This window comes from Erithacus rubecula (genome assembly GCF_903797595.1).
Source record: "Erithacus rubecula genome assembly, chromosome: 14".
NCBI classification, from domain to species: domain Eukaryota; kingdom Metazoa; phylum Chordata; class Aves; order Passeriformes; family Muscicapidae; genus Erithacus; species Erithacus rubecula.
In genome coordinates, this window is record NC_136666.1 from 11,677,987 (window position 1) to 11,699,719 (window position 21,733).

The window sequence follows — 21,733 nt, forward strand, 5'->3', positions numbered from 1 at the left end:
CATACAAAGGAATAGTACCATGTGTCTGGGTTGCAAGTTGTCATATCACAGGCTAACTTGGAGCATAGCATTGACACCCTATAATTGGTATAAAGCTGCTCTTCAGGAGATAAAAAGACATATTAGGTTGTGAAAAAGACCTTTTCTATATTCTGTCCACAGGTGTATGCAGTATTATGGAACAGTCAAGCAATAAGATAGCCAGAATTGAAAATACCTCCCCCTCATCCCAGATTTTTTTTTCCCAAGGAAGCAAACTGTGCTAAGACTCTGCCAGACTACATAAAAAACAGTTGATCCTGTTCTGCTTGCAAGTTATTTTACTTCTGATTTAAAAAAACAAAACCATAAGATGTCATTGTCAGAGACGTACTGTTTCTTGATTGACTTGATGTAAGGTCTTCACAGCCTAAAATGTAGATTAAAAAGTTTAATCATATGGTGTTATTTCTGTATTTTATTTCAGTCAAGCTCAAGGAAACACCAAATCCCACATGGAGTAAGAGCTTGCATAGAAAAGAGAAGACTTGATGTGCTCTCTAGTGGAGAAATTTCATTCTGTGCAATAAAAGTTCAAGCCATGCAAATCCATCCACTTAATCAACAGGTTTTCAGTGCAGAGAAAATACCAAGATTTTCCAGAATATGAAAAGAGTGCAAGTGCCCAGTTCAACATATTTATTATGACTAAGATAGGCTCATACTTAGTTACATGCCTGATTACAGATACATGAGGTTTCTAAATATAGAACAAAAAATACCTAATCCCTAAAACATGTCTTTATGTTTGTTAGATTTTTAAAAATAATTACATTTTTAATGTAATAGCAAAACATTTCTTTTTAGTGATGTTGCACTTTCTTATGGTCCTATATAATACTATATAGTCTGATGAAAATAGTTTAGTTTCACACCAGATAGTTCTACTTGGTTTACATGATCAAAACTAGGATTTTTCTCTAAATAAGTGTTTAATAAAAAAAAATCTGTTCATTTATTTTTAGAGAGAAGAACTGAAATATTTACCAACTCCTTTATTTCTAGTTACACCACTAATTTTAAATCTACTGAATGGGTAGATTTAAAGAAACCCCAACTTCTGTTCAACATGTTTTCTTAGTGTGTCTCTCATGAAAATTGCCTTAACACCATTTTTTCTGGGCAGGTATAGATGATTTGATGCATTAACTCCATGTAATAGCAGATTAATTAGAATTTATTCTTTCAAACAACTTGGCCACTTTCTGCTTCCTTAACACTATACAGGATTTAGCTTCCTTAAACACTGTGTCTTAATATACTGTTAATATTAGGCTGTTAGAGCCTATCTCAAGTTAGAAGACAGAAATGTAAAAGACTTGCAAAAGCTAAATGTACAGTTAACTACACTAATTTTAAAATATATTAAAATTTGGTGTACATTCTAATCCAAGAGTAAGGATCTAGCAAGACATGGATATTATATTTCTCTTATGTGGTTGCAGAATGTTATGATCAGCTGTTGGCTGTTACAAAAAGCAATACTCCCTGTTCCTTTTTGGACATAAAAGATAAAATACAGGGGAGGGGAAAAGCTGGTTTTTTGACCATATACAGAAGCACAGAGCTACCATTCATGTTTTAAGTCCCCTAGTATACTCAGAAAAGGCAGATCAACAATTCAGCAATGCCCAGCAGCCTAGATTTAAGAAGTATCACAACTACAAACAGAATTATACAAGTTAAAAGCTTTGCCAGCTATAAATTTATTTAAATGGAAAAAAATTAAGAACTGATCTTGTGCCTAGAGCAAGGACAGAGTTTGCTGACCTCCATCATAACTTGTGCTGATATGGCAACAATTTAAACACTTGTAATTAGTTAATCCCATGAGAGCAAGCAGATTTCCTGTTTCTACAGTGGTAGTCATACATAATTTTGAGCTGGGGAAACAATTGCCAGTGATTGGGTAAGACAAAAACTGAGTTCAGCTTCAGCAGTTTTGTCATGTCACTTAATAGAAAGACGAATAAGAACTAAGTAATAAACTGTAGTTTGAGTATGTATAAATATTTATGGATATTTATTTAAATATTTATGAAGTGCTGGAACTCTGCAAAATGCTGTTTTCATTTAATACTCTCCTGCAAATTTTCAGAATATTCTTTAAATGGGTGTCCTTCACATGGCCATGTCACTTACACCACATGCAAGAAAAGATTAATTTAATATAAAACAGACAGTCTTGAAATTAAGGATCCAGAAAGACAAGGAAGATATCCCTTGAAGTCCTGTGTGGTTACTGTTACAGAGAGGTAACAAAGAGAGGGATCTTAAATATGTTTAGTTTAAAATTCAATTGTAGTCATGCAAAACTAACACACAGTTGTGAGCATATTGCAGCACCACTGAAGTTAATTGGCAGGTACAATTATCAGTGTTGCAGTAATAGCTGCCAGTCACAGCAGTGTGTGTGGATAGGAGGCAGCCTAGTCACTGAAGGACACATCTCTTGTTCTGAGTCTCATTTGAGAGTCAGAATGTTTGCAAAAGCTCCATTTTTAGAAAGAAAATTGTTATCTTGGCAAGGCAGAAGTTTCACTGTGTTTTGCAGACTTAGCTAACTATCCTACATTGGAGTTCATTCACTATCAAAAAGCATTACAAAATATCAAAGACTTATGCATTAGGTTGTAAAGCATCTAAAAAACAGATCCACAATTATCTGGCAGCTGCAAGGTCGTACTTAGCAAAACTCAGTTTAGCCCATGTAAGAAGTGAAATCATGTAATACCTTCCAAATAAATATCCTCTGCATTTCCTGAGAGAAGAAAAAGACAGATGCCAAAATCCCAGACGATTCATGCTGACTTCCAATCCCATCTTATCTGACAGCTTTGAGAGGCTTTTGGGACAGAGGTAGGAAGTCATCCACAGTGACAAATTACAGTTGCTACTACAACATTACCATGACAGACCATTTTAAGGATAATTTACAATAACTTCTTCAGAAGATATTGTGCAAAGAACACCAAAGCTTGTACTGACCTATTTTAAATTCAGATATTCTCCCTACTCCATGATAACAAGGTTTTAGAAAATATGAAAGCAAAGTCCAGGGGGTCCTCATAAGACAGAGCAGATTTCAGCCTTCTCTCAGTTTCCTATATTTCAACAGTTGCAGAAGTGCCATTTGTATAGCCACCTTTAGACTTCATGTGGTCCTGAATTGATACAGCCTAGGAAAAAAGAGCTTATTAAAACATGCATGGTATGAATTCTGGTTGCCAGAGCAATTATTAAAGGCATCAATTTGAAAGGGCAGGTGAGCCATATGTTTACAGTGCTGAGTCCCAACTGAAGTAGGGAGAAATAATAACTAAATCCCAGACTGTTATATTGTCTTTAAGTCTCTATTTGAGATGCATTTTGCTGTAGGAAATCCACTTACTCTTACATCCCAAACCCTGGCACAGCTTTGACTTCAAGGTGATTTGATTCTAGTATTGAATGCACCCATAGAATCTATATCCAAAAGGTTCTCATCATGTGCAAAGATACTGAGGAAATGAGCACCTCCTGCTCAGTGCATCTCCCACAGTATCTTGTTTACAAACCAAAAGACAATTCTGTTCTGATGCTACTCTATTGATTAAAAAAAAAATCCTTAAGATTTTTCTCTCTCTTACGATTTTTCTCTCTCTTACAATAGTGTTTTATCAGCTACTTGCTCCACAGGTTCCTGGGGGCAGATCTGTGCTTTTCCAGGGGTGCACACTTACTGAGGAATAGTCACTACTCATCTCCCTGGCCCCGACGTGCGCGGTGTGTACAAAGTTCATGGGCTCTCCTATCATATTCCGGTCCAGCCTGCGACGCCTCTTCTGTGAGAAAAAAAGATATCTTAGGTCTCTATTTAGAAAACATCTGCAGCTTTCAGCCAGCAACAAGTAGCCAAGTTAAAAATAGATAGCCACGACTGACCCCTAACGACACCTCATGGCAAGAGGGCTGAAGTTTCAGACTGTTCACCATAAGATACAATGAAAGTCACTTTTATTACTGTTAATTGAATTCTAGCAAAAAGCTTTATTGTTAGAAAGTCAGGGCCTGAAAATTGCAAATACTCATACTGTGCAAGTTTCTGGAAAAGAACAAACAGTTCAAACATAGCTTAGCAGGACTGGTTTTAGCTTCTTTTACTTTGCCCAAACTAATCAAAACAACAGGATAATGAAAGTGTTTCCCATATAACTGGAAGATAAAATTTCAAATCTGATAAAAGGTGGCAGTTGTGCATCTACCTACCGGTGGTGGCTGTTCACCATTGCACCAATTAAAACAAACCAGGAACTCAGTCATTATATCTCTCAGCAGGCAATAAGGTCTTGTTAAGTCTAATTCTCTGGGAGTTTGAGCAGTACAAGGACCAAGACGCAGTTCCTAGACTGAGCTTAGAAAGGAATTGCTTGTGCAGGTTCACTGGGAGACATCACAGAATGCACCTGATAAGTATACCTGCAAAGAGATTAATATTTAGATTCATATTAAAATACATCAAAGCTTTGTAACACTTATCGAGTAATAGGCAGTTCCTAAGACTCAACCAAGACTGTTGCATTCTTAAACATACCTATAGAAGAGAGAACCATCAATTTAAAATTACTATGATCACGTCAGAAATCAGAATTAAGAACTCTTCATATTTACTCAGAGAGAGTATTGAAAGTTCTTTATAGAAGTGTAATAAAAATAATGCTAGAATTAAGTCAAGTCTTGTTTAACAGTCTGTAATCTGGTTGTAAGCAAAGATAGTCAATACTTATTATTTATTGTTTTGTAAGAAACCAGCTTCAAACTGATTGACCTGTTAACATTTACAAACAGAGGCCTTACATATGATAGAGTTATAGTTCCCTACAGATAGGGAAAAGCTCAAAACAAAAAACCTTCTACAACTCCAAATAGCCCTTAAAAGAGAAAAGAAGAGCCTTGCCTACCTGCAAGAGAAACCATTCATCAGAGCCTAGAGCTTCCCCGAATATATAAAAATACTAACATAGCAATCCTGAACTAGACACATCCAGGAACTCACTCTGAGTACCCTGACACTGGGACACAGCCCAACTTTTAGCAGTTACTTCTTTTTTTCAATGTATCTTCCTTCAAAGCAAACCTTGGGTTATAGAGCAGCCTTTGCTATCAACTTTTTCTACTCCAGATCATAAAAGCATTTCATTTAAAGAATGTTTTGTTATTTTTTTAAAGCTTACAGCTTAACAGAAGTTAAACAGTATAGTTTCATCAAGTCAATCTTTCTGAACCTCCACTAAAGCTTTCAGAACAAACCAGCATAAGCTTCCTCCTTCATAGGCATTTCTTATGTAGTCCCACAATTATGTAATTAGCACATCTATTTCTTTCAACTTTTTGGCTTTCTAATATTTCATCAGTCCTCACTTCAAGCAGATTTTTACATTTCTGTGATTTATCTTTAAAAGCATTTGTTAAGTCTGCCCCTTTGTTTAAGTAGTCTATGTAATACATTTCTGCAGAATGTCTTACATTATTTCAGTTTGTTCTGGTGGTTTTGATAGAACTCGTTATCTGCCTCAATTATAATTTTTCACCTGATGCCCTCACGATGGTCTTTATCACCACCGGAAGGCACAGTGGTCCATACAACCATAAAAACATGCAGAAATAAAAGCTTTTGCCAGCACTTCCCATTAGCCGCAGATTTTTTAGGTTTGTTGCATGTTAATGAGACCACATCAAAGCTAAGATTTTCTCAAGTGTGTCATGGCACAGAGATCACCGATTTGGAAAGCAGGCTGGCTGTCACACGCCATGGCCATCCCGGAGCAAGATCTGAACGCCTACCGTGCTCCTGCCGTGTGTCCATCTCCCTCCCGGGGCTCGGCGCGTACCTCGCTGCTCTGCTGCTCCCACAGTCCTCTCAGGATGGTGTGTCCTCATTCAAGCTCTGGCACACGCCCAGCTCCCGTCTTGGCAGCTTCAGCACATTTACAGTTCATATTCCTGGGTTATAATTAGTGCTGTTGGCTAGGCAGGAACGCTCCGCTGCGCTCCCATGCCCCGCGGCGGCTCCTCCGCTCCGGGAGGTGCTGCTCAAGTCTCTTGTGCGCTTCACGCGTCCCTCCCTACAGGTGTCAGAAACGCAGAGCGGAGCCCAAAAATAGAGCCCTGCTTTGGCGTCAGATTTGTGCAGCCGTGCGGTTTTCTCAGCACTCCCCGTGCAGCCTGTGGCTCACTTCCACCCCTGCGGCAGCTCTGCAGGTGTCCTGCTGGCACACAGCGTGCTGAACGCCTTCCTGTTGTCTTTTACATCAGAACGCTTCTTTTCCTCTGCATGACTCAGAGAATCATCCCCCAGGACAGGAATGTTTGTGCCAGGGCATGGGACACCACCTTGCTCCCTGAGACTCAAGGTTTCCACACCGACAAGAAGAATTTTAAAAATATCTCAACTCTTTCAGGCTCACCCAAGACAAGTAAAAGCCAACAAGAATCCCCGAACCGAGGAGAAAACAACATTTTGTCACAGTTGGCAGGCAGAGCAGAACGGGACAATATCCTGTTGTTCTTTCTCTCTGTTTTTCACCATGGCAGCAGTATCATCGGGGCGAGGACACAAAGGGCCTGGGAATGGCTAGCACGCGCAGACACGGATGCTGGATGTGCTGCCAGGATGCACAGCCCTGCTGGAGCCCAGGGCCTTAAAGTGCCCCAGAACTCTGGGAATGGCGAGATAAACTTCCATCAGTGTAACCATCAATTTCTTCTACCACAGCTGTGTATTAAAAAGTATTCAAAAATCTTGTGTTTGACTTGTGAAATATCAATGGAAAATATTGGCATGAATCAAATCAAAAGAACCAAAAACTTGAATGTTTGCATAGAGAAGGGAGACACATGGTAATGTTGATAAATAACATCACTAAACATATTTATTCTTCCCAACTGGCCTTTAGATTCAAGGTCAGATCATGCAAAATCCTTGACTCAAGCTGTTAGCACAGGACAATGAGGGTACAGTTAGTGCCACAGGCTGCCACCCCCCTGCCCCAGTTCAGTGTTAAACTGGGATTAGGGCTGGGCCCACTTGTTGTCATTTTCATTCCAGCTCTGTCAATACCAAGTTCATGCAAGGAGCAGTGCATTTCAGCCTAAATGCCTTTCTAAAAACCACTATGCTTCTTATTTGTTCATTATCCTCAAACAGTTGAAGTTTTAAATATTTGAATGACAAGGCATGGCAAAAGACAGCAAAACTTGTATTAGTTTTGAGCATGAAACTTGGAGAGTGCATCTTATTGTAAATGGTGAAGAGTATAAAACAATTATTAAGACTTTGGAAGAACTTTGGGGTTGAACAGCTAAAATCTGCTGTAAAGTGAGTTTAGCTGCTGGCAAGTAGTATCCTGATTTTACCAGTGTATGTACAGATTATGAGGATGCATTCCTCAAACTATATAATAATGCTAGTATGTATCATAAATGTATATATTGGTATATTGTATATATTGGTCTACCATCATCACACAGAGAAGTGAGAATAAGGTTTTACCTGAGCCCTTCAATAATCTAGGGGTGTAGGATTTTTAACCTAAGAAATTGGGGTGTACTCTGTGAGGACATCCTTCTTTCCAAAGCTAAGTGGACAAATATATTTAAAAAATAACTCCTCAAAACCAAACCAGCTAGCCCAAAACAAAACAAAACAAAACAAAACCCAACAACAAAAATAAAACAAAAAAAAGTCCCCAAACCACAAAGGCAGCTCCTCTGTTTTAAGGTGAAAATGAGCTAAATGACCTTAATCTTGAAAACAAAAAATTATTTTCTACTAAGTGCCCATTTCCCTTTAAATAAGAAGAAAAGCCAAAAGACCAAATTATGTGTTCTACTTGGAAGCAAAAAACAACTGCGAAAGAAATCAACAAAGGTTTTTTTATCAAACAACTGCAGTTTTACCACAAAAATCAGTAAAAATCATGCCCAGCAAGCAAATGGTTGGGACCACGCCCCATAATGTAAACATGTTGAATGGATTAAGTGGCTTGTAAATTATGAAATTTAATTATACTAAAAAAAGTTATGATGATAAATTTCCCTTTTTTCAGAAGGGAAAAAACTTTAACTAGAAAAGGTAACGTTCCTCAGGCACGGCTGAGGAGCAAACATGACAGCCAAGGAAAAGCACGTAAAGGAAGCAGGAAAAGCAGGGATTGCCCTCATTTAGGAGAGAATCTCTACAGAAGAGCATCCCTCGGTGTCTGTTTCCCGGTCATCTCCCCGGTTCCCCGAGGCTGCGGCCCGGCCCGAGGACGCGCCGTGACCTTGACCGACCGCGGCGATGCTCGGGGCTGCCGCGCTGCGCCGGGACAGCGCCAGGGGGCGCCCGCGCACCCCCGCGGCCTTCCCGCCCCGCCGCTCCCTCAGCAGCCTCGCCCGGCCTCACGGGGAGCCACGGCCGGTCCCGGCGGAGCTCATCACCGCAGAACCGGGCCGGTGTCCGGAGCGGGGTCCAGCCGAGCCGCCGGCAGGCCCGGGCCCGGCACTGCTGCGGCTCCGCCCTCGTGGGAGGGGAGTGCGCGGCCCTGCGCTGCGTCGCCATGGCCAGCAGGGGGCGCCACGTCCTCACCGGTCCGCCTCCGCCCTTCTCCGGCTCGAAGGCTGTCGAGCGCCGCCTAGCGGCCGCGCGGTAACACTGCCGGGCGTGAGTGAGCGCGCCTCAGCCAATCACCGCGAGCCGTTCGCGTCACGCCGCTTCCTATTGGCCGCGCGGCGGAGGCGGCCGCCCAATGGGCGCGGCGGAGCGCGAGGGGAAGGCGCGCGCGCGCGGGCACCGCCCCCCTTTGCGGAGCGCGCGGCGCGGCGCGGACCGGCCCTGCTGCTGCTCTGAGCGACCATGGCGCTGCCCAGCAGTTGACGTTTGGCTTCTCCCCTCTCCACCTTCTCCTCTTTCTCCGGCCCCTTCCTTCCCCCTGCCCGGGTCCCGGCTCAGGCACGTAGACGGCCGGTACCGGCGACACCGGGTCCCCCCCCGCCCCTCAGAAACAGGCAGTAGGAGTCGGGCCGGGCGGCCGCCGGACGCGCCATGAACATCATCATCGGCATCGGCGGGTGAGAGCCGGGACCGGGCGGGGAGAGCGGCTCGGGGTGCGGGACGGGCGCGGGTGTCTCATCCCGGCCCCACCCGGTGCCGCAGTGGGGGGGGGGGGTGGACGCGGCCCCCACGTGGCGCTTCCCGACGGCCGCGCTCTCGCCGCAGGGTCACCAACGGCGGCAAGACCACCCTGACCCGCCGGCTGATGCGGGCCCTGCCCAACTGCAGCGTGGTGCACCAGGATGACTTCTTCAAGGTGAGCGGGCCCGCCGCCCCTGCAGGCCGCGGGAGGCGCGGGGTGACCCCCAGGGCTTCCGCCCGCCCGCGCCTTGGCGCGCTGCCCGCGCTGCGCCGCCCTGCCCGCGGCTCCTGCGCCCCGGATAAGCCTGCGCTGCAGCGGCTCCACGCGGCTCTCCGCGCCGCGCTCCTGTCCGCGGCAAGATAGAGGGGCGGGCGGCTTTATCTGAGCCTTGTACTGCTGGTTTTATCTGCATGCAAAGGAACCTGCTGGAGGGCTAAGATCCCTCTTGTAGCTTCAGGCTTTGGAGCTTGAATCTTGCTTTAAAATGGGTATTGAGCTTCTAAGTACTTGTCCTGACCAAACATGTTTGTTTGTTTGTTTGTTTTTTTTCTTGTTACTGTTTCAGCCCCAAGATGAAATAGAAGTTGAAGATGGGTTTAAACAGTATGATGGTAAGCCTTTCTTAGTGTTATCAAAACACAACTCAAAACCTTCGAATATTTTGATTCTTTATGTGCACTGTTTTGTAGTGACTGTATCACTAGATGATATTTAATTACTGCTTGATGATAGTTGTCTTTTTTGCCTTAGTGATAAGTGCATTAGATATGGAAGCTATGATGAGTACCATAAATGCTTGGATAAAAAACCCTGTCAAGTTTGAACGTTCTCATGGGATCAACAACACACTGGATGCCCAGATCTTGGAAGATAAGGAGGGAGGAGATGAAACAATCCACATTCTTATTGTTGAAGGCTTCCTACTTTACACCTACAGGTAATCAATTATGCTTTCATACATTTTGATTTTTACATTATTTTATGTAATGGGGAAACCTCCAAGGCAATAGAAAGGTGTGTTCTAAACCAAGATTTAGCAGCAGGCATCTGCCAAGGTCAGGTGTTGCAAGTCTAAAGGTCACTCTAAGTACAGGAAATGGATATAGTTTTACTTTTCTGGGTTTTGCTACTAATTAGTTGAGGTGTAACCAAACAGTTGTCTCTTTCAGGCCATTGATTGATGTGTTCCACCATCGGTACTTTCTTTCCATTCCATATGAAGAGTGTAAAAGGAGGAGAAGGTAAGTTTGTCTGAGTTCTTTGCTAGCCCAATAACATCTTATTCTATTCAAGACTTTGTTTCTCTAAAGCTTCTGGGTAAGAAGGGGTAAAGGCAAATGTAGCTTCCTTCACCAAACTGACCTAAAACTTCCCACCAAGATATTGTATCGTGTATGTAATGCTCAGTTTCTGCACACACTTTACACTAGGCTTTCTCCCATGCTGGTTTTCCAGTTACACAGTTCCCAGGTCTGGAACTACCTGAAGTTTTACATTTGGCTGTATTGTTGCACCTGTACACTGTTCTTATTGCAAATGAAAACTTGAACTACATTTCAAGAGGAATAAGTCGACAGCTTTTTACCCAAAGTTCTGCTATATCTTTAATCAATATTTAGATCAGTCTTGGCAACTCCATTTGCATTTTAAACACTTTGGACCTGCACATCAAATTTGAATTTATTTACATAATTTGATGCTTGCAGCTCTTGTTAACTACTAACTTTTGACAAACTCAGAAACCAAACTGGAGTCAATGGGCTTAGGCTAATGTGTAGAGAAACCCAATGAAGGATCTGTCATTTCCCTGAATTAGACTACTTGTGAGTAACAATGCCTTAATTTACAGTTCAAGGAATTACACTGTACCAGATCCACCTGGATTGTTTGATGGCCACGTTTGGCCTATGTATGTAAAGCACAGGAAGATAATGGAAGAACTTGGAGTTGATGTGGGTAAGTCTTTAATGACAAAAGCACTTTATGAGATTGCTTTTCAAACCTGTGCAATAGGTACTGGTTAGATGCATGAGAGGATGTAAATGAATCAGGTGGAGGGAGTATATTTCTCTGATACCAGCTGGATGCATGCTTTTTAAATTAGGATCTGGCAAGCTTACAGAGATATTCTATTACAGCTCTCTTATTTTACTTCCTTTCAGTGCATTTGGATGGGACGAAATCAAAAGAGGAGCTGTTTAATGAAGTGTATGGGCAGATCCAGAATAAGATTGAAGAACTGCTTAACACCCAGGTATATGTTCATGCTTAAAATTGAATTGTAATTCAAAGGCAAATATTTTAAAACCTGTGTTGGAAAAGCATGAAGCTGTAACTTTTATGTTCACATCTATCCTTCTGTTTAGAAATAAGCTGCTGCTGCTGATTCTTGTGAATGAAGATGATTCCTGTTTGCTCCATGCTGTCTACCTGACTGCCTCTAAAGTTCCAGCTTCTGTGAAGACTCAACTCTCAAACCCAACTTTGTTCAACCTTTCCTTTGAAAATTGAGTTCTATATGGTCATAATTAAAAAGCACTTCCCCCTTGTCTGTGATCCTAAATTATGCTTCAGTCTAGTATATGTTCTCAGGTGACTCTCTCCATGATGTTCTTAGTGTCACAGGTTAAAACATTGTGGCTCAATATCCTAGGAGAGTGTGTGTGTATCCATATACAAAGACACTGCTTTGACTTCTTTGCTTTCAAAACTCTGCATGCATTCCTATAAGAATTAGGCAGCAGTTATGCTTAGAAATTAGGATTGATGTTCTTCAAAAATAAGAGAACAGGAGACTTTCAGGCCATTTTACTAGCATTGAGTCACTGTTAAATCCAGTGCACACATTGATCTTGGATGCAGACAATTCAGTTTAGAGTCAGGAAGAAAATTTTACATACATAATAGATTTGAAAGTATTAATTGTTCTAGCAATTCCTGTAGTAATCTGAAGGGTAAGGCAAGGTCAGATTCCTCTGTAAAGGCAGAAGTAGTTTAAGGCCTCAGTTTAAACAAAAGAGCAGGGAAAGAACACTATGAAGACTTTAATTCATAGTAGGAGGAAAAGTGAATTAGTGACCAAGCTTGATTAAAAAAAAAAAGTCTGCCAGATATTCCAAGAGGGAAGATATGTATTGATCCAGTGTGAGACCAGTCCACTTCTTTGGAAGATTTTATCCAATGCTGAGAACCAGCAATTACTTCAAGCCCAGATGCATTAGCTTCCTGACAGGAGCTGGTCCTCCCCAGTATCCCCTGGAAACAGAGAAAGTTCTTTCACTTACTATTGAAGTAGGGCTGGGACAGTTTTTTTTTCTTTACACGATACTGTACTGTGAAGAAATGAGCATTAGGGGGTTGTTCTGATCACAACTGAGGATGAGGAACTAAACCAGAACAGGTGTGTCTACCTGATAGTTTTTCTTTGATACTTACTTAAGTAGTGCATTCCAGTAGAGCAGAGGCATCATATCAGCTTTCATGTGGTACATGGTTGTTCTCTCCTTACTCTGGTCAATGGGAAAAGTCTCCAAAGGTTGAGCATTATAGTCAAATTCTGCCAGAATCACCTTGTTGTAGCCTGTTACCAGGGGGCAGGAAGTGTATCCATCATACTGCAATGAAAAATACTTCTCATTATTCTGATAATGCCTAAAGACTGATGTCTTACAAGCCACGGTTAACATTCACATTTTTAAATAACTTCCTAGGTTTCTGCATTTACAGTGTAAATATCAGTGAAGTTGAAAGGCTGCTAAGCCAGTTCTGGTTTATTAACCATAATACTAAGCCACTCTTTAAAATGTAGATCTGCTAAACAACATTGCTTAAATTGGGCCTAACCTAGAACAATAGGACATAATGCCATTAATGGTTGGTTATTGGAACTAGTGGAACAGGTGACCAGCAGATCAGGTTGAGAGCTGGTGTTTACTTGTGTTTACTTCAACAAGCCAACAGGATCTTTAATGAGAATTTCCAGAGAATTGCAGGATATTCAGGTGAGTGCCCCAAGGAAGCTGTGTGTAAGATAAAGGTTCAAGGACAAATTTGAGCATATTTATAGGCTTAACAGCTGTAGTACAGAAGCTTCAGTTTAATTCCTTAAAAGATCACATCCAACACAAAGGAAGCAAGTTTGCAGAAGTGTTTCTGGAGCAGGTATTACCTTTACAGTGTAAGTAAATCACTTGTACTGATGAAAAACCCTGACCAATCAGCCTCTAACCTTCTCTCAATTCAGAAGTCAGGGAATCAAAGAGTTAATACTTTTACTGGAAGTATCATGAACTGTGCAATTCTATTATGACTCAGACATGCAGCAAGTAAACATCTAACACCACAACTGCAGAGGCAAAGCCTTTCCTGCCTTCTGGTTCACACACTCAACTGCTTGCAAGACTTCCTGCATAAGGGAGGAGAAAACATTCAGGAGAATTTCTCCCTAAGACAAGAATTGTCCTAAGTACCTTTTTAACTGGCATCTCATTCTTCATTACCAGAGAAATAGTTTTATCAAGGACTCCAGACTGTGCAGCTAAACAAGAAAGAAAGATAAATGTAAGACATTTCAGCCAGCAACTATTGTCATTACTGAAGCAAACAGTAGCAGCCAGGCATTTTGTTGGACAATTCAGCTGCAATTGAATTTACTGTCCCAGATTAAAAAAAAAAAGGACTAATCCTTTGGCCTCAGTGTTTTGAACATGCTAAAGCTTAATGAAACTTGAGCTGATATTTTTAGCCTATGCCCATTCTCCTATGATAAATTATACCTGCTCAGTCTTATCAAACACTGATGTTCTGGTACACTGAAGTTCTGTTTCATTTTGAGTGCTGTAACTGTAGACCCATTTACTGAAGTAGTTAAGTACCCCACTCTTTCATTCCATCAGTAACATACTGTATACCCTGGGGTTTTTTCTACTCTTTTATTTGCCTTTTATCAGTTATGATACTATACACTTGAAGTGTTTTAATTGTGGAACCTGTGGTTACAAGGCCAGAATATGTAATTTTTTGATAGTGACTTATCAAAAGGGAGACACACGCACGAGGAACTAAGATAAAGCAGAAAGGTTCATTACTGAATGATAATGTAATATGATAATAGTTCATTCATAATATGACATTTCTGTGAACACAAAAAGTAGAATTAGGTAATCTGTGAGGCATCTGGAACAACAGAACTGCTGGGTTAGTGGCATCAACATGGTCTGTAGTTATGTAGTCAGCCCAGGAGACTCTGGTCTTTTTGAAAGCTCAAAATTGAAGACATGACCTTAGGAGTAGCAAACTAAACAAAAAGCTTACTGTGACTCCAGTCTTGTCATTGACACACACAAACATACACATGCAACTTTACCTACAGCTGCAGCAGTTTTTGATGTTGGAAGGTTGGTGCAGTCTCCAATACCAAAGACATTGGGATACTTTTTATGTTGTAGAGTCTCCTTATCTACATCCACCCAGCCGCCTTCATCTGAGACAGGACTGTTGATGAGTACAGCAGGTGGCCCCATTGGGGGTGTGACATGAAGCATTTCATACTAAACAGAAAGAAAAGGCACTCAATGGTCAGTTCATCAGAGCAAAATCTATCTGTTGGTATAAGGCAATAAGCACAGAGTGGAGAGAGGGTTTCTTGGGTTTGTGTCTGTTTTGGTTTTTTAAACACCAGTTTATAGAATGAAAAGCTGCTTTCAAATTTCAAGTGCATACTTTAATTAACATAAACATTATGTAAGTAAGTAACTCCATTTAGAGACAATTTGCCTGCCTCCATACACACCTGAGACATTCCCACAGCATACAGGACTCCAGGCATAATTTATGAGACATTTTTTTATCTCTCCACCTTGGTTTCAAAATTTTTTATATTCTGCTAAAGTTAGAGAAGAGTGGTCTTGGGGGGAACAGCAATACACAACTAAGCAGACTGTTATAAGAATGCAGAAGTTACTTTGCAGTACACAAGGAAAATAAATAGAGCCAAATGAGGGGTCTGAAAGCTCCTGACCTGATGAACTTCAGTCACTCCAGGTTTGTCCAAGTTTTCAAACACAGCTTCTTGCTTGTCTGCTCGAACTTCTATGAGATTGCGCTTGTAGTTAACAGCAAGATCCCTGTCCTTTATTACTTCCAGCAATGCATCAGCATATTTCTTAACACCAAATATCACACCAAGTGCAGTGTTGAACATGATGTTTGCTTTGGAACGTTTTCCAGTCTGCAGGAGGAGATCCAATTAGCCTTTTCTATTAAGAAACTGTGACAAGGAGAGACAAAAGAACTGTGCTGCACTACTAAAGGGCTGATAGAACTATTCATGCAGTTCAATTATTAACGAATATTAATTAACGAATATTAACGAATCAATATTTCACAGCATGTTAGAAGGTATGTACTTTCAGTGTGAGGTACTGAAGATACCTCACACAAATGACTTATGAGAAGAGGTGGCTGCAAGGCACTGAGGAACTGCTGTATGCAAGGTAAATTCTTCAAGCAGTTTAGTGTTATAAAGCTTTCTGAAACCTTCACTTCTATGCACAATTCAGGTACTCACCCAGTAGGTAGCTCATGAAACTTAAACACAAATGAAGCCTGACACTTCCACCTGAAGTTGTCTTTGCTTCCACTAAGCTTGCTTTAACAGCCTGGGTAAGACTTCTGATGCTGAGACAATGCACCCCAAGGAACAAGCACAGCCACTTTTCAGACTAGCAGACAAATGGCAACAGGTATTAAGTACCTAAAGTAACAAGAAGGACTCAACTCCAACCAGTTTTATTTTGGTGCACCATGTGAAGTTATGAATTAGACTGAGAACAGTTGTATCTGCAGCTCACCAGAAGCAGGCCAAGCAGTTCTTTCAGAATGAAATTCTGAATTGAATTTCTGAATTCTACAAGCTTCTCTGGTATTAAATATATGCTAAATATTTATGTACAATCCATTTACCTGCATTCCTTATACATTAAAAATAAAAAAAAGCAACTCAGTACCTTTAATAGTCCTAAATTACAGTATTCCCATGTGATTTATATTTGATTTAAAGATAATATGAAGCCCATTAGAACAAGCCTCCCTTCCAATGTGAGAACAAGCACTGGCAGAGAGGGTGAAAGACTTACATTTCTCAAGTATGCATCTGATAAATACATGATCTTCTGAGGAGCCCCTGCACACTTCACTGGAGTATTTGGAAAAGTGAAGATAGCATTTCCTTCCTTGAAATCTTGTAAAGCTCTCCATGTTTTCTCTACTGTCTGGACTGAATAATTGGAACCTATTTTTGGGTATTTAAAACCTTCAGGCAAGCCTTTGATCTAGGAAAAGAGAAATTAAGGTTTCAAGTACAGATGGCAAAAATTTTGTTATCATTGACAAATATTGAATACAGACTGAGAAATAACTATATGAGAAGCTTCTATCAAAAAGAAAATCCATACTTACTTGCTAGTTGGTATTTTTAAAAATAGGCCTAAGCAATAAAAGGTATTTCCTTTAGAACTGAGTATATGATTTAGTAGATGTAACATTTAATGAAATTACTTTGGTCTGCAACATCTGAGCATAAGTCTTCAGTGCAGACCCAAACCCAAGTTTTTGTAGACTGAAATTAGGATAAGAACTTATAAAGTCATTCCCACATCATCACAAGTAAAAATCATGTAAGAAAAAAAAAAAAAAAAGCATTATGAAAATTTATAAGATGAATGAAATTTTTCTGTAGTCAGTTCCAGATACCTGTATATGCCTAGGGTCATTTTATTTTAACTAATCTGCATCCAGTAATTATTTCCCTTTTATTCCTACTACGACCTGAGCATCTGCTTGTGAGAAAGGAAGTTGCACCCATTTCAAAATAATAAATTGCAGAAATTCTGTGAGAATATGGAGACATGTTACATGCACTGCAATGTGTTTGGGACATTCCAGTCTGCACCAGAAGTACACTGCTGGTGAAGAGAAACTATCCCTCTTTTTCAAGTGTGCACTTTTGTTTTAAAGTTACCATGAGTTTTCATTACAGAGTGATTAACTGTGTTACATGGCTTCTACTAGTGAGCACTGAATTGACTTTTATCAGCTTGTACTGAAGCAATAGATATGAGGACTGAGAGGAGGGTCACTGAATATGCTGCAACTCCTGTTCCACTGACCTATTCACCAGAGTTTATTTGTGACTGTAGCTAACTGAGACCAGCTCTTGTCTGACATACATCTTGAAAGCTTTTCACAGAGATACTTAAGTATATTGTCAGGTACTACACCCTATTCAGGTCAGGGTAAAACCACAAGAGCCAAATTGCTCAGACATCTCTTTTCTTTGTGTTTTCCTCCTCCTGCACATCACTGCAGTCATTCTTGCACCAGCATTTTCCTCTGAGTGCCACCCTGTGAAGTGCACAGGAAATGCTACACAAGAAGGGCCCCAGGGCCTATTTAAACACAAGCCTGGTAACTCAGCTGGCTCCTTTTGAAGTGCATCCTTTAAGAAAGGTGAGGATAGGTCAAACAAATTCTGCAGCTGAGATTTTACTGACTGCTCTGTGTTCCTCACTCTGTTTACATTATGAGATGCTTCAGACTACAGTCAGCACACCTTATTATCTCATTATAACAGGCTGCCTTAAAGTTCTAGATTTAACTTGCTGCCCTATCTGCTGATATTGCCACAGAGATGCAACAAGTTCTCATAAAAGGCTTTCCCAAGGGTAATTTGGATTATTACTCAAGGATCTGTGGAAGGAATAAAGTCATTAGTTTGTCTTCTAGCTCTTTAATTCATAGTGTTCAATATCTTGCAGTAAAAGCAGTACTGAAAAGCCATTTACTTTAATAAATCTACGTGATGCTATTAAAATTAGTAAAAATATGATCACTGTAAAACAATTACCTTATCATAATGCAGACTAATTCCAAGAGCAATTATCAGATACTTGTAGGATACCTGTTGTGTAAGGAACAGAAAGTACTTTAGACAAAGAAACCAAAGCATTACCTCAAAGTAAATTTCAGTTAGCTGACAGCAACAGAATCACAAGGAAGGAGATATAGGGAGCATTTGTAACATAAATTAAACTCTAAGAATTCTAATTAAAATGCTCACTGCATTATGAGTTACACACAGCCTTTGTTATACACAGAACCAGATATCTGGTGCAAAATATTCTCTCTTTTCTGTTCACTTCACCATAAACGGGGCAAAGGCTTACAATAATAGTATTTTAAATTGATGTTATTCTAACCTAGTTATCTACCACAATTTTTGAGAGAAAAAGATTTTAGGATCAAGTATATAAGACTAATTGGAATTCCCCAGCCTCCTAGATGCTGGAGGCCTTGTTCAATAGGCAGTTCTAAAGGGATCTGCAGGAAGTGGACAGACAACTCATGGCATAAAATAAAAAATTTTTTTTCTTTTTTTTACATTATTACCTTAATATTATTCTCCAGCCAAACACAGTTCTTATCTGGATCCAATGCTGTAACTCGAGATTTGATCCACTCAACACCTTTAGGAATTACACTTCCCATTGGACGTGCAGAAGCTGCCAGCTGCTTTGCACCACCACCAACCAGGGTCCACAGTGGCTGATAGTAATGAGTCTGAAATAAAAGTTTAAATGGATATTTCAAAACTGTTTAAAGGGACTTAAAGCAAATCACTCCAAATGGGAGCAATGTACTCTGAACATTGTATTATTCTTAACAAAAGAAGGTGTATAAATAACCAAGATTTTTCCACGACAAAGCTGCAGGGATGTATAAATCTTACTGAGAAGAAAGCGTTGTAGAAAACCTTTTGAAAGATGCTTAGCTGCCTTACTTTCCACAGCTAAAAACATGTAAATACTTATGTAAAATACTTATTCTTTACAGTGCTTTACAGCAGAGGGAGACTCACCTCACTTGGCTCAACAACAGCCACATTTTCTGCCCCCACTTTCCTCTTCATCCGAGCACTCATGGTGATTCCTCCAGCACCTCCACCCAACACAAGGACTTCATAATAATCCCTGGCAGCACACCTGGCTGCTGTGTGCAAGGAGCTCTGCATTCCTGGTTTCAGCAACCACACACCAGAACAGAGACGGGAGCAGGAGGACACTGCTCCAAATGGTGACATCTTTCATTAAGTGGGAAGCTAGGAGATAAGGAAAGGAACCAGTAACAATTATAGAAGGCAGAATTAATATTTATTTAAATACCTGGGTTAGTTTTCAAGGCAAAAATTTTAATAATAAATTCCTCGAGTCATCAGGCAAGAATTACTGCTTTTTCATTTACTTACTCATTTATGTTACCTACAGACCAGAGTTTAAAAATTACACCAGAAACCTAAAATAATTTCAAGAAAATCTTCCAACGTCAGCTTCAAAAATTCTTCACTACACTAGATGTAGTTGAGCAACTTGTTCTGCACTTTTCTGTGCTATCTTGACATTCTTCATGTCTGTCTATCCTGAATTCTTTATAATGCTCCATTATTAATCCTCACAGTAACAATTTGGGACAGAGAGGTAAAAATCTCAAGAGGCATCCACTGTAAAACAAATGTTAATAATTTTGTTTTCCAGGTTTCCAAGATGCAAAGCTTTTCCTATCATCCCCTCCCCAGTCAGAACAAAACACCCAATTCCACAGTAAGTTAGTTTCACTTTAGAAGGCTGTTTATCATCTGTGCAGGCAGCTATTTAAAAAGGGACCCCGTTCACAAATCTCTTTTCCCTTTCACTCTAAGGCTATTTGTTTACATGTTTTTAAAATAAGTCTGTTTAATACTTTAGAAAATGCATTTTAAACAAATCATAGTTAAGGTTGAGCAGGAGAGCTCAGTACCTCAGTGCCTCAACAGTCCTGGAAGAAGCGCAGTTCCTGCAGACACTCGGGACAGCTCAGCTCCTTCCTCTGCAGGGAACCTACCACGGGCTAAGCTCCTCAGACTGCCTACTTCAGTTTACTGAAGCAAGCTGGAATAACTAAAGTTGGAGAAGTCCTACTGGCAAGAAGTACGGATCATTGCAGCTATTCGTTAAACAGCTGGCGACAGAGCAGCAGTTCCAGCATTGCACCCCTGCACGTGTGCGAGCCGGGCGGGCAGCTCCGGAGCCTGCGAGCCCCCGGGCTCGGGTCACAGCAGCCGCAAGGGAGCGAGCGGCCCCCGGGGCCAGGGGCAGCAGGGCCGCGACCCGGGGCTGGGGCACGGCCCCGTCCGCGCTCGGGAGGCCGCCGCGGCCCGCAGGCTGCCCCGCCGCACGGCCCTGCGCTCCGCTCCGCTCCCCGCCCGGCCCGGCGCCACAGCCCCGCTCCCACGGCAGCACGGAGCCCCCGCCGCTCCCCCCCGCTCCCTCCGCACTCACCGCTCGTGGCGCCGAGCAGGGCAGGGAAGGAGCGCGCCGCCGGCCCGGCTGCGATCGGAGCCGGGCGCCGGGAGCGGCGGGGCGGGGCTCGGGCCCCGGGTGCTGCCCGGCCGCGGGCAAAGGCCGCGCTCCGGCCGGGCAGGGCAGGGCAGGGCAGGGGAGGACAGGGGTGCACAGGAGTGGACAGGAGAGCGCAGCCCCGCTCCGGGCACGTACCGCTGGCACCTACAGCTCCAACCCCGTGCTTCCCAAAGTTTTGAAACGTCAGTCCTAAACCTGGCTCCCTGCCACTCCCGGATCGAAACCCTGCTGCGCGCTCGGCACCGGCCTCCATGCCGGGCAGCAGTACAGTCCCATCCCAGAGCACAGGTCACTCACACCGGCCTGACCCGCACAGAACCACGAGCACTACAGCACCTGCCATAGAGAGACCACCGCACCTCAACAGCTGAACTTTCCCAGGTTACCTGTAGCCACCAGCCCTAAACTAGAATCGAGGAGCCCTTTTCTATAGACAGAAAAACAGCAAAATGATCAAGCTTAATGAAATAATGCCAAAACACTTACTAGATCAATAATTAATAATAAATGAGCTCTCATGGAGTGCATCTCCCATGCAAAGACTCTCTTTTCAAAGAGAACACTAACAGTTCCTGGGTTTTACTGGACAGAAAATGTACTGGAAGAACACACAAATCAGTATCTTTAGAACTGTCACATGGAGATCAGAGATTTTTGTTAATACTAGAGAATAAAACAGAAAATAGCCCCAGGGTTTATAGTCACATCCTTCAAAACATCCAAACTCCCCCTTTTCATATTTTTTTATGAGTTTCTCAATTTTCTATTTCCAGCTGCCTTTGTATAATAACAGTGCAGCCTTTTTTTCTGCATTTTTTTGTTCTAAGAGGTTGATTCTCATCTCTGTTAATGAGCAAATTGTTGGGCTGGTTTTTTAAACATGTATTTTTAGGATTGTCTTTAGACATTGCAATATTTTCTTTAAGTTCCCATGCATATTTCCCCTCAGACTGCTGACAGAGATAGCCTGCAGTTTTAATTTTAAAAAAATTACTCAAATTAATTCTGTAACTCATCAACATCTCACAAACCAAACATGAAGAAACTGCTCACCTGTAGCACAGAGGCCTCCAGCAGCTGCAGGGA

General features: G+C 41.7%; 3 protein-coding genes across 4 annotated transcripts; 1 reads left to right on the top strand and 2 right to left on the bottom strand.

Moving 5' to 3' along the window:
* Positions 1-661: 661 nt before the first annotated feature.
* On the bottom strand, positions 662-6,566 carry LOC306807866 (CDC42 small effector protein 2-B-like). The gene is made up of 4 exons (XM_079317854.1): positions 5,863-6,566; positions 4,288-4,497; positions 3,762-3,863; positions 662-3,218 (listed from the first exon to the last, which is right to left on the bottom strand). The coding sequence occupies exons 2-4, from the start codon at positions 4,339-4,341 to the stop codon at positions 3,144-3,146; spliced, it is 231 nt and encodes a 76-aa protein (XP_079173980.1). The 5' UTR covers positions 4,342-4,497; positions 5,863-6,566; the 3' UTR covers positions 662-3,143.
* A 2,422-nt stretch (positions 6,567-8,988) lies between these two features.
* Positions 8,989-11,757, top strand: LOC306808044 (nicotinamide riboside kinase 2-like). The gene is made up of 8 exons (XM_079318177.1): positions 8,989-9,129; positions 9,278-9,368; positions 9,760-9,805; positions 9,945-10,131; positions 10,364-10,435; positions 11,044-11,150; positions 11,357-11,448; positions 11,561-11,757. Exons 1-8 carry the CDS (start codon positions 9,104-9,106, stop codon positions 11,564-11,566), a joined length of 627 nt encoding a protein of 208 aa, XP_079174303.1. The 5' UTR covers positions 8,989-9,103; the 3' UTR covers positions 11,567-11,757.
* Positions 11,758-11,987: 230 nt separating this feature from the next.
* SQOR (sulfide quinone oxidoreductase) lies at positions 11,988-20,792 on the bottom strand. Of its 2 annotated transcripts, XM_079318175.1 has the most exons (10): positions 20,567-20,792; positions 19,111-19,350; positions 18,642-18,812; positions 18,100-18,153; positions 16,331-16,525; positions 15,214-15,423; positions 14,560-14,743; positions 13,664-13,731; positions 12,630-12,808; positions 11,988-12,449 (listed from the first exon to the last, which is right to left on the bottom strand). In XM_079318175.1, exons 2-10 carry the CDS (start codon positions 19,330-19,332, stop codon positions 12,392-12,394), a joined length of 1,341 nt encoding a protein of 446 aa, XP_079174301.1. In that variant the 5' UTR covers positions 19,333-19,350; positions 20,567-20,792; the 3' UTR covers positions 11,988-12,391. The 2 variants fall into 2 exon arrangements, with proteins under 2 accessions (XP_079174301.1, XP_079174302.1); XM_079318176.1 differs by lacking the exon at positions 16,331-16,525 and having other exon boundaries at positions 12,219-12,449; positions 20,567-20,702.
* Positions 20,793-21,733: the final 941 nt, after the last annotated feature.